We start from the raw sequence: 12,722 nt of genomic DNA on the forward strand, positions 1-12,722 counted from the left end.
CCATTTGCTTTACATGCGTGCTCCTTTTATTGATTGCCACTTTTATCCAAGCATAATTTGACCACCCGTCTTGCGATAGGTTATCATATTCAGGTTACGTTAGCGATTTATGACTGATCCAATTATTTGGAGGAAACTCAACCATGTTTGTATTCACTTTTTTTTCATTTGGTGCTGTTTAGGTCCATGCTAAATGTGATTTACAATACAAGATTTCAATAATATGAAGACAACATCCATGGTAAAGAACAACCCTGTCCAGAACTGTTTGGATAATGCGTTGTGTCATTCTGAGATGCACTTTGTAGCCTACTCTGGAACTCAACTTGTTTTGGTTTTTACTGTGTGCATTAAGGCCTTACGTGGCATTTATACTTATACTGTGAAATAATTGTATTTTGTACATACATCCAGATATTCAGCTCGTTTGTGCGGTGATGTTTTTTTTTGTATGGCCGTGGACAGGTTGAGGTTATCGGGACTACAGCCTATTACGGCCAGTCTTACATCGTTGGATAACAAAAGTAGGCTGTAATGATCCGTATAAAACTAAAACTGTGCGGTTTTCTGTCAATTTATACAGCTTGTGTCATAACGGAAGGTCCAAGACAGGTTGAATGAATTTGCATTCAGGGATGGACCATGGCAACTGGGCACAATGCGGACGCAGTGGCAGATAAGATACACATTTTATTACCATGTGTAGACACAACACATCTTGATCCGATAGCAATCCAGGATGACAACCACATGTTAATGCAAAGTGTAAATCATGGCTTCTGTTATCTGATTGTGCCATGTGACAGAGTAGGATGCATCTGGTTTGGAATGCCGACTCTCAAGAGTTGGATCAAGATTGACAGGAACATCTGTCAAATACATCTGCTAATGTCAAGATAAACAGGATTTATCATATCATCCTAACTTGGGGCAGAGAGGGAAAAGGGCTAAGGTGTTAAATCTTACATACATGTAGATACAACCTAACCATAGACCATGAAAGCTTGTTTCCTGTTGGATCAACAGAAATCAAAGTTTGAGTGTGTGTTAGTGATATTGGGCATGAGACATATTCAGCTTCATAAGTTAAATTTTAAAAAGCCATAAAAAATGTGCACCCCAGTTTCAATTTATTTATCAGGCTGTAGAGAGCATAAGAGGATCCATGTTATCAAGTTTCTGTATATCAATTTAAAAAATGTGCACCCCAGTTTCAATTTATTTATCAGGCTGTAGAGAGCACAAGAGGATCCATGTTATTACGTTTCTGTATATCAATTATTCATAAAAGCAATTGAAGCATGGCAACGCAACACCATTTTAGCATGATATTTCTAGTAACAAGCCTACATTTCAAATGAAAGTTAGTAATTATAACATCTAAACCTCTGTATATTTTTTTCCTGTTCCCTTTTTCCAGTTTGAACATGAATATCAATTACAGTGTCATATGCTCGTGTTTTTTTGTCAAGCTTATTTAAAAAAGCATCAGCTGTAATGTAAGATTTCTTAATGACTTTGTTACATGATAGAAAGCCTTTATTTTGGGCTTCAGTTTGTGTCACCAAGACGTCAGACATGTACAACATTTTTCTCCTTCCTATTTACAAACACATCCACAAATCTGTTTAAATACATCATCCTATGAATGAGGATAGAGTGCTTTTTTTTGTGTTCACTGGACGGCGCAGGCAAATTATGCTAAAGCCTTTCAGTCAACGTAAGTGTGTAACGCAAGAACGCAGTTAGTCAAAATGGCTTCCCTGCGTAGTTGTGACACCTTACAAATTTTAGGCTGCCAATTCTGCAATGCAATCCTGCAGGACAGCCAATTTGCGTAGCTAATTGCGTTGCATACTTACATAGGCTATACATTTGCCTTAACTCTGCTTCCATCCTTGGCTCAGTCAAAGCTTTGGAGATTGAGGGCCCAAGCTAGATTGCTAATATACAACCATATGTTCACAAATGCTTAGAAAACATAATTGACTAAATTACAGTATACAAAACATGACAAGCCAGTCAATTATTGTTTTTAGACAATTACATTAAAAAACTATACAAAAAGACAAGTCAAACCCTACTGTTACAGTTGTGCTGTGAGACTTGGCAATGCTGATTCCACAAAGCCATGTGTGTGTTTTTATTTATCTGTGCAAGTGTCCCGCACCTCCGCAGCGAATGGTTGGGAGAGGTGATGGTCAGTGAACAGTCTCATCTTTCCATAGAGAGGTAGTGTCTTGTCAGATGAAACGCTCCTGGTCAGCTCGTGGTCTTACCCGACCAGGTGATAGGTCAACCAGTACATGAATATGGGCTGGGCGGCTGCGATGGACATGGTCAGGTACATCCTCAGCTGGTTCCTGGCCCCGTGGATCAACACGCCTTGGGCTGCTGCCTCAGACAGGAGCTTTAGTCTCAATGTGCGGATCTGAAGAGAGGACCAAGGGAGGGAGCAAAAATGTAGCTTGTAAACCTGAGTGCAGTAGTCAAGGCACTGGCAGGAGTAAATTAGATTCTAAAGTTAGCTCTTCCTGCTACTCACCATGAAGATGAAGATGGATATACAGCACCACAGCAGCGTTAGGTAATAACCCGTTCGACCAAATAGTAACCCTGCCACGACCCCTACAATCATCCTGCACACACAAGGGAATCCTTCACAATTCATCCGAGTAGTCTGTGTCATCATGTCTATACAACTTTTTGTTTTTGTTTTTAAATCAGACGACATCAAAGTTGAAAGACAGGAAAATCCAGAACCACAAAGTCATACTAATCATGTCAGAGAGCGAGAGACAATCCATACCCCACATATTTATATCCGGAGAAGGCCACAAGGTCGATGGTGGTGAGGTCTGTGTTGACTGTGACCAGGTAGAGACTGAGGAGGACAGCCAGCACCTCCATGATGAGCCACACCAGGGCCGAGCTGGCCTGCATGCCCAGGATCTCAGGGGTAAACCTAGAGACAGACGGGAGGTTGAGATAGATACAAGTTTCAGGATACTATTTATACAGAGAACTGGGAAGAAAGTTGCAAAAAAGTGAGTGGAAGTGGACCACCTTTACCTGTTCTGTGTTCCAAGTGCTAACCCAGACACCAGGATGTATGTGATGAAACCCATTGCTGCAAAACAACATAAAAAAAAACAATAGGCTAGTTGTGAGTCTTATTAGTTTGGTTCAGTCAGGGTGGTAGACCTGACCAAATCTCCTTTACCTGGAATGTACAAGTCAGGAGCGTTGATATCAAAGCGTGGGGCCACTGGGGTGTCCTGTTGGTAGCTCACTTCCCAGTTCTAAAACAAAAAACAAACATCTTCTTTAGTCACCCAATCAATGAGTGTCATCCTAGGGCGTAAGTTCAGTATCAGCTTGGTAGCTCGGAGTCTGGACATGGACAAGCAATATGAACAGATGGCGACCAGATCTTACCTGGTGCATGTAGGGGAAGACAAGCAGTCCGAGTTTCTTGCCCACGTAAACTGTGTCCACAGCAAAGTAATACTTCAGTTTAGAGATGGGGAGGAAACGATCCAGCTGTAGATTAAATGGAGCAAAACCAAGATGATTTAGCCTTTCTTAATGTTGCTACTTACTAACTGGTACCACAACTATTTACCATCAGTACCATGAGTCTTACATTTTTGTCTACCAAGTCTTTGCCCTGGCTGGCCAGGCTGCTTCCGTACGCCATGGCCAAGTTGGACACGGGGTCTGAGAGGAGGGTCTGGCCGGGGTAGCCCATCGCCCCAACACCCTGGCCCGGGAACCCAGCGGGCTCCACCCCCGGCGCTGCGCTGGTGTCGTCAAACAGCTGGCTGGGATCTGTTCCGTCCTTTGACGTGTTCCTCATCCTCAATTTGGGATCTATTACACAAGAGGAGGACGAAACCACATTCTGGTCAGTGGAGTGGGGGATACAGACTGCAAGTACTGCGCAACACATGCATGCATCGTTAATAGCTGTGATGTTATGTGAAGTTGTAAGGTGACAAACATGGCAATCTTCCAATGCATTTGAAGGACCAACCTTTTTTGGGCTGCAAAAGAAGGAGCTATGCAGTGCACTTTGACACGTAGCAGAAAACAGCCTGGCCGAATCAGACAGTGCCAATAATGGGGTCTCTTCACTCCATGTGTAAGACAAACCCTGCTCTCAGTCATAAATTCTGGGTGTGTTTTATCCCCTGAGGGCAGAATGGTCCCATCATCACACACTAAGCAGAAGGACATCCTTACGTCACCCCAGCCTCTTCCTATCAATTTATGCTTTGTCCTTCTTTCACAGACATTCATTGGCCTGCACTGTAGACTAATCGTATTATTAATGCTTAACAACAGGATCCCTTGAGATTAGGAACCTCCTTCTCAAGGAGAGATATCTGGCTAGAAGTCAGCCAGAACAAGTAGGCTCTATTTCAAAATGGACCAAAGAAACATTCAAACAAGGACACATTTATAGATCTTCGCTTGTGGTCTACTGTCGAGCTGGGTCGATTAAACTTAACCAAACCAAGGATTTATCGAGGGCATTTTACTGATATCGATAATAATGATAATTAGCTTTGTGATGTTTAATTAAATAAGTCTGCTAATATGGTCTATTGCTAACTGGGCAAATGGTACAATTTTACAAGTAGTAGTAGTAGTTTTAAAGGGTCATATAAAAAAAACTGGTGCACACTAATGTCAAAGTTATCATTCAATTCGTCATTATCGTGACAATTGAGTCAATTTACTGTGATAATCACCCAGCTCTAGTCTACTGTGTCAAAAAAGCCTATAGGCCTAAATAATTAAATACAATGTTGGTTATGCAGCAGAAGCACATCTCTTAATATCTGTAATTCTATTTCTGACATTTTCATGGGTAAGCCAATTGTTTCCTATCCTTTACAAAATCAGTAAGTTTACCATGGTGCTCTTAGCCCTTCTCATGACTCCAATTACATTCCATTACAGTGGAGCCAATCCTCGTCCCATTTTGCCTTGTGAGTAAAATGGCCCGGCGCGCCGACGCTGGCCAAATTGCGCTGTCTAAACTCAAATACGGCTCACTTGCGATATGGTTTTAGAAACAGTTGGAACTTAACTTTCATATAAGCGCGAAAATAATTGTTCAAATACAAAAGATACACTTGCTGTACACAGTTTAGGAGAGGAAATGTGAAATGGAAATGTGACAGGATGTGTCGTAGCCGAGGCGGTGTGTGAAAACACCTGGGTGCAACTTTGCTAAACTGTGCACAGTAAGTGTATATTATTTGAAAGATTCTTTCTCTCATATGAAAGTTAAGTTCCAAAGGTTTCCAAAACTGTATTGCTAGCAAGGATTAATAAAGTTTCAAAAAGTTTATGAAATGTGTATTTATTGCAGATTTCAAAAGTGCTATGTGTTCTTTTCTGCAAAATCCTCTAGAGGGCCGAATTTGAAAAAAACTATACCGGATACCAAACGATACCACGGCAAAAATAAATAAAAAGTGGGGAGGAGAATTGCGATTTCCCCTAGTATATTTATTTTTGGTCTCAAAATCACACTTTTTTTTAACAGAAAAACAACAAAACTGGATGTTCTAAGTCCACAACAATGCTTAAACACTTTAGAGGACAATTGTTTTGAAAATTATATATTTTTAGTGTAGTCACCCTTTAATTCAGGTGCGCGCCAGCCAGTTGTGTTTGGCTAGCAGTGTTTCTGTAGCGCACATGTGATGGGAGTTTTCAAAACAAATGACATTTTATTTGCTTTTCCATCTACCCGAAAACGGTTAGCACACAGGCTCATCTCGTTGTGTATTCTACATCACGATAAAAAAAAAATTGGGCATACTACAAATTATATTTCATGCGAAGTTGTCCAATAAGACCTCATTGAGTTGTTTGGCGGTCATATTGGAAAAAGGCTTCTGTGGGTGTAATGCGTGAATTCTGTGATGGCCCTGTATCTACAAATATTTTTAAACCCCTGTTCTAGCTGTGTGTGCGCAATTTGGTGCCTTTATCACCAAAGTCACAATCAATAAACACAGCTGCCCCATTACATGGAATGTTATATCTATGCTTCCAACATTCTAATGCCAATGGCACAATATACAACACTAGTTATAGCTGGTGCTTTTAAAAGGTTGGTTATATTGTATATCATTTGAAAAGGTAATTTCATAACCTTTCAGAACCACTTGTCAAACAAAGTTTAAAATGTATCAGGGTTTCCTTTTTAAAGCCATTTATACAGGCAATTCTAAAATGTACCCTTAGAGGTCAAAGTAACGTTGGCCTGAACATTCCCGAAAATATGTCTGATGGATAGCTGTGAATCTATGCTTTCCAATGATATATGATTAAAGGGTATAAGTGAACAACAACTTGCTGTATATTGACATTGTTTGTCATAGGGTAAAATCCCTATGGGAAAATTGAATGGGATGGGAGTGATGAAAGAGAGTGATAACACACAGAAGGCTACCATTGCTGCACTGCTCTCACATTTTCCAACTCTAGGGACATAGACCTTAAAAAAAAAAAATCACTAAGAGTGTCGGCCCAAGTGAGCCTAACCGACCCCCCTGGCTCATGGCTACCTTGGATTTTTGAGAGATTGGGGGCTCTATCATAGAGCATATACCCATTAATTTCTATTGCATCAAACAACTTCCTATATATAGTATTATAGAGCAGAATGAATCACCAACTCAGTCAATAGTACTAACTAGGCTTGTTATGGAGCCGTCCAGGAAGTCAGCCACCAGGTCCTACAAATCCCAAGTTCAATTGCACAAGATGCTGCCAAATTGGGACACCCAGTAGTAGGCCATTGTTGGGCTTACCACAGCGGTGCCAGTTATTTTAGCAAGTACAATGCCTTCAGAAAGTATCCACATGGTGATTTTAAAACAGTTATAGAGCTTAATGGGTATGATATGAGAACTGAGGATGGACCAAAAACATTGTATTTAATCCACAATACTAATCTAAATGACAGTGTAAAAAGAAGGAAGCCTGTACAGAATAAAATATTTCAAAACATGCATCCTGTTGACAACAAGCCACTTAAGTAATACTACAAAAAAATGTTGCAAAGAAAAATTAACTTTTTGTCCTGAATACAAAGGTGTTATGATTGGTGCAAATCCAAAACAACATCAATTACTGAGTACCGCTTCATATTTTCAAGCATGGTGGTGGCTGCATCAGGTTATTAGTATTACGGCTTTACTTGGCTAATCGTGACCTAGCGACTCCTTGTGGTGGGCCGGGTGCCTGCAAGCTGACACTGGTCACCAGTTGAACAGTGTTTCCTCCAACACATTGGTGCGACTGGCTTCCGGGTTAAGCTGGCAGGTGTTAAGGAGCGCGGTTAGGTGGGTAATATTTCAGAGGACGCATGACTCCACCTTTGCCTCTCCTGAGACCGTTGGGGAGTTGCAGCGAAGAGACAAGATGGAAATTGGGGAGAAAAAAGGGGGGTAAAAAAATTAAGAAATAAATATTAAAAAGTAACAGAATACAGCTATAAACAGTCAAAATCCCAGAGGAAAACCTGGTTCAGTCTGCTTTCCAACAAACACTTGGAGACAAATTCACCTTTCAGCAGGACAACAACCTAAAACACAAGGCCAAACCTACACTGGAGATGTTTACCAAGACACCATTGAATGTTCCGGAGTGGCCTAGTTACAGTTTTGACTTAAATCGGCTTGAAAATCTATGGCAAGTCTTGAACATGTCTGTCTAGCAATAATCAACAAGCAACTTGACAGAGCTTGAAGAATTTAAAAAAGAATAATGGGCAAATATTGTACAATCCAGATGTGAAAAGCTCAAAGATTTACCCCATAAGACTCACAGCTGTAATCACCACCAAATGTGCTTTTACAAAGTATTGACTCAGGGGTGTGAATACTTAATGTAAATTACATATTTCTGTACTTAATTTCCCGAGTGGCGCAGCTTTCTAAGGCAATGCATCTCAGTGCCATATATATATATACAGTACCGGTCAAATGTTTTAGAACACCTACTCATTCAAGGGTTTGTCTTTGTTTTTACTATTTTCTACATTGTAGAATAATAGTGAAGACATCAAAACTATGAAATAACACATATAGAATCATGTAGTGACCAACAAAAAAGTGTTAAACAAATCCAAATATATTTTATATTTGAGTTTCTTCAAAATAGCCACCCTGTGCCTTCATGACAACTTTTGACAGAGATAGAGAGAGATAATTCAGGATGTAACACAAAATGTGGAACAAGTCAAGGGGTGCTAAATTACAAAAAAATGTAATGTATGAATACTTCCTGAAGGTGGCTACTGTAGCTCTGTTTTGGGAACAAGTTCTGATTGGACACTGGGCGGAGACCAACAAGAACCTAACGTTAGCTAACATAACCAGAGGCACAGTCCCATGACCCGATTTAGAAGCAATGCAATGCGGGCAGTACGTAAAGGCTTGATAAAAGAAAGAGCGAATAGCGCGACCTTCTAACGTAAACCTGAATAATGTAGCCCGAAACTGATCAGACATGTTTCAGGTTCTCTGTCTACATAGGTTTTCATATTCTATCTGGTGATATTATCTAATGTGGCTAACCACGAGCAAGCTAGCTAACTTAGTCTTGTGCAACATGGTGTCAGCTAGCTATATTAGCAAGACATTTGCTGTTATAATTAATAACACACAAGATATGACAAAAAAATTGTTGTCTAGATACATTTGCCAGGTAGTTAGGTTAGTTTTAGTTTGAAGAGCAGACATGGAGTGGGTTCGCTTACTAGCTAGTTATTAGCATGCCGGTTAACTAGCTAGCATACGTTAGCTTGATTTCTCGGTCAAAAAGCAAGACATCTTACCAATCCTTTGACCAAGTAACTTACACTGTGTGAACCCACTTTGGGTTGCTGTGTAATCCATGTCCATCAATTATTACAGGTAATTTGGGATATCGTCTCTAAAAACGCTGATATGAAACCATTCAATACGCTTCTACAAAATTTGTACACAGCCACACCCATGTGTTAACTGGCCAATGATAGTATCATACAAAAAAAAGACAAAGGCGTTCCTGGTAAAATGGGGACCAATCGAAATAATCCACTATAAGGATTTACTTACGCAGGGAGGGCAACTCCATGAAATCTTTTTTCGGTGTTAGTTACAGTACATAACACTATGTTAACTTTTAGTACTTTACACCACTGATTTTCACCTATATTTTTGGCACATTACTACATCTCCTGCACAGTAATGTGCAGCTGTATTGCATCCTTAGCAGGAATATTTAGATTCCAATCAGGTTCTGATATAGAGTGGGAAAGTGAATCTGTTTCTAATGAGCAATGGCGTTGTAATGTCTTGCTGCGTTCAAATGAGGTATCCGGCACGTTTTCAATTTAAGTCAACATTTTCTATTACTGCTCAGTTGAATTTACTTCACATTTAGGTAGCCAATGTAATGGTTTGTTTGCCAGTGCACGTCTAGATAGCACAACCTGAATTATGCCTACAACAGTGAAGTTGCAGTCCGCTAGGTGCATCTCTACAGCATGGACATATCTCTGGACATCCCCATGCGAACATCCACATGCATGCGCCTTATAAAAATATGACGTTCAATATTGCACCATCCCATTCTCTGGGCTCTGTCTGCAATCATAACCAGTAGTATCTACCAGGAATAATGAAACATAGAATAATAATAGATGTTTGGTGAGTATTTGAAACATGTATGACCACTGGAGTCTTTGCCACTCAAAATAAGATTCATTTCCTCACTCAAAATCTGCCAACGCATATTCTGTATGCATATGCATATTCTGGGAGGGGTTAATATGAATTCAAAATAATTGTACATGATTTATATGAACTTTGAAATGAACAAGGGAGAGGTTAAACATAGGCTAAGTCTGGCATAAGCCTATTCCCAAACTTTACAATAACTCTGTTGCAGTGGTTTTAGGTAGTCTCAGTATAAGCTATTCCCTCCATTGCAACACTGCTGCCCAGTTGTAGAGCTTGTGATCTCCATGCAGCACCACAGCACCATGTGCCTTCGGAAAAGCAGCCCTCAGCTTCAGAAGATGCCCTTCTGGAGGCATGCAGCCATAGTCATTATACCCTTAATGTAGGCCTTTTTGCCTACTAGCCAAATAGTGCAGAGCATGCATGATGCTTGCAACGTTACGTATCATTCCAACATATTTGTACGTTTAATTCCTCGTTCAGTCAGTCAGTATGTCATCCATTGTCATTTGTCTGAGTTACAACAGGAACTAAATCAAAGAGAATAGAACAGTCTTAACCATTTGTTTAAGTAAATCTAAATTCTCCGAAGTTCTTTTAGCCTACCATTTTAATAATTTAATGTTTAATTTAGGCTAATCCAAATAACTAAAAATAGGCCTTCACCTTGTAGGTGGGTACATTTTGGGTACTGGTGTCTTGCCGAATACTTTTACAACTCTATTTGTGTTTAATAACTGTTGTGAACGGATCTGCTTGTCCGAAGCACCCTAACACAGGCGGGAGGCATAAAATGAATAGACCAGAGGCAGTGGTTGTGGTTCCTTTTGTATCGTTTACTACATGGGTCTTCTTTCACCCGACAAAATAACTCCAGTACAGGGAACATCCAACGCTGAAAACACCAGTGTAATGAAACAAATAAAAATAAACTAAGCTGTTGACCAAAAAGGGAACTCAACAAACGGCTACTCCTGTCTTAGACTGTCGTCTACACATAAGTTGCAGGGGTAACGCTTCTCTCTACCTAAAGCCTGCCTAGGTTAACGGAGAGACAGGGTGGCCAGTCACAGAAGCGTCCTCTGAGGTAGGCAAAATAACTAAATAAACGACATCCCCACCTATATAGAGAAAGACACAAAGCAATTAGTGGGCCCAGCTGTGTACTAATTGGCATTTCCAATAAATACCTATCCCCTGAGGAGGGTGCTGTCATTTCATCTTCCTCCGCCTGGTCACTGAACTCTCACACTGTTTTTACTACAGGGATCCCCTTAAAAAGAGACCCTAGCTTATAGGCCTTTAAATATAGCTTAGAAATACATTTGAAACAAAATAGTTGATGAAGCACGTGCAGTGGCTGATAGGGAAAACATATATTGCAATAAGAATAGGCTATCTGGCAGAGTTACTCCACATCAAGAATTCCATTTTGCGAAAGGCTCGGCATGTGCATACTCAGCCTGACTGGCTCTCGTTCAGGCAAATTTGAAATAAGTGCACTCAGGCTATGTAGAAAGCTAAAGTGAGTTACTTTAAGACCTGGAGAATAAACCCTCCTCACAGCTGCCACATGTCCCTTAATGTTGATGATGTGGTTGTTACTGACAAGGAGCGCATGGCTGAGCTCTTTAATCACCACTTAATTAAGTCAGGATTCATATTTGAGTCAACCATGCCTCCTTGCCCATCCAACCTTTCCTCATCTCCCAGCCCTTTTAATGTGACTTGCCCCGATGCTCCTCTCTCTTTTCCCCCTGCCCCTCTCCAAAGTTTCTCCCTGCAGACGGTCACTGAGTTTGAGATGCTAAAGGAGCTCCTTAAACTTCACCCCAAAAAAACATCTGGTTCAGATGGTTTAGATCCTTTCTTCTTTAAGGTTGCAGCCCCTATCATCGCCGAGCTTATCTCTGACCTTTTTAACCTCTCTCTCTTCTCTGCGGAGGCTCCCATTGCTTGGAAGGCAGCCACGGTGCGTCCTTTATTTAAAGGAGGAGATCAAGCTGATCCTAAATGTTAGAAGCTAATTTTATATTTTGCCCTGTTTACCAAAAGTGTTGGAAAAACTTGTCAATACTCAACTGATTGGCTTTCTTGATGTCTGTAGTATTCTCTCCGGTATGCAATCTGGTTTCCGCTCAGGTTATGGATGTGTCACTGAAACCTTAAAGGTCCTAAATGATGCCACCATTGCCCTTGATTCTAAGCAATGTTGTGCTGCTATTTTTATTGACTTGGCTGCCAGGTTGTGTTGCTACTGTGTTGTTGTCATGTGTTGCTACCAAGCTGTATTGTCAAGTCTTGCTGCCATGCTGTAGGTCTCTCTTTATGTAGTGTTGTGGGGTCTCTTGTCGTGATGTGTTTTGTCCTATATTTAAAAAATGTATCCCAGCCCCCGTCCCCGCAGGAGGCCTTTTGCCTTTTGCTAATCCGTCATTGTAAATAAGAATTTGTTATTAACTGACTTGCCTAGTTAAATAAAGGTTTAAAAAATGTAAATAAAGTCTTCATCCTTCTCACACAAGTAATTTGCAGAAGGCCCAAGACTATACTCCGCCATCTACTGGTATATCATCGCTATTGAATGCAGTTCTAAAACAAGCTCTAGACTTTTATTTTGGAAATTAAACCGGAAGCTGCAGAGCAACTCTAACGTCTGGGCTAGAGTTGCTTGATTTACGAACTAACTTTGACTAGCTACGTTCGGTTCATGTCCTTTGCAGATTTTTTCTTTCTTTATTTATTTTATTTCACCTTTATTTAACCAGGTAGGCAAGTTGAGAACAAGTTCTCATTTACAACTGCGACCTGGCCAAGATAAAGCAAAGCAGTTCGAAACATACAACAACACAGAGTTACACATGGGGTAAAACAAACATACAGTCAATAATACAGTAGAAAAATAAGTCTATATACAATGTGAGCAAGTGAGGTGAGATAAGGGAGGTTAAGGCAAAAAAAGGCCAT

At 40.4% G+C, this 12,722-nt stretch overlaps 1 protein-coding gene across 2 annotated transcripts; it reads right to left on the minus strand.

Moving 5' to 3' along the window:
* Positions 1–666: 666 nt before the first annotated feature.
* Positions 667–9,056, minus strand: LOC110507461 (protein YIF1B). Of its 2 annotated transcripts, none has more exons than XM_021587464.2 (8): positions 8,867–9,056; positions 3,647–3,873; positions 3,439–3,543; positions 3,224–3,302; positions 3,073–3,130; positions 2,810–2,965; positions 2,546–2,639; positions 667–2,431 (listed from the first exon to the last, which is right to left on the minus strand). In XM_021587464.2, the coding sequence occupies exons 1-8, from the start codon at positions 8,931–8,933 to the stop codon at positions 2,276–2,278; spliced, it is 942 nt and encodes a 313-aa protein (XP_021443139.2). In that variant the 5' UTR covers positions 8,934–9,056; the 3' UTR covers positions 667–2,275. The 2 variants fall into 2 exon arrangements, with proteins under 2 accessions (XP_021443139.2, XP_021443140.2); XM_021587465.2 differs by having other exon boundaries at positions 670–2,431; positions 8,891–9,054.
* Positions 9,057–12,722: the final 3,666 nt, after the last annotated feature.

Source organism: Oncorhynchus mykiss, chromosome 27 (assembly GCF_013265735.2).
Source record: "Oncorhynchus mykiss isolate Arlee chromosome 27, USDA_OmykA_1.1, whole genome shotgun sequence".
Taxonomy (NCBI): domain Eukaryota; kingdom Metazoa; phylum Chordata; class Actinopteri; order Salmoniformes; family Salmonidae; genus Oncorhynchus; species Oncorhynchus mykiss.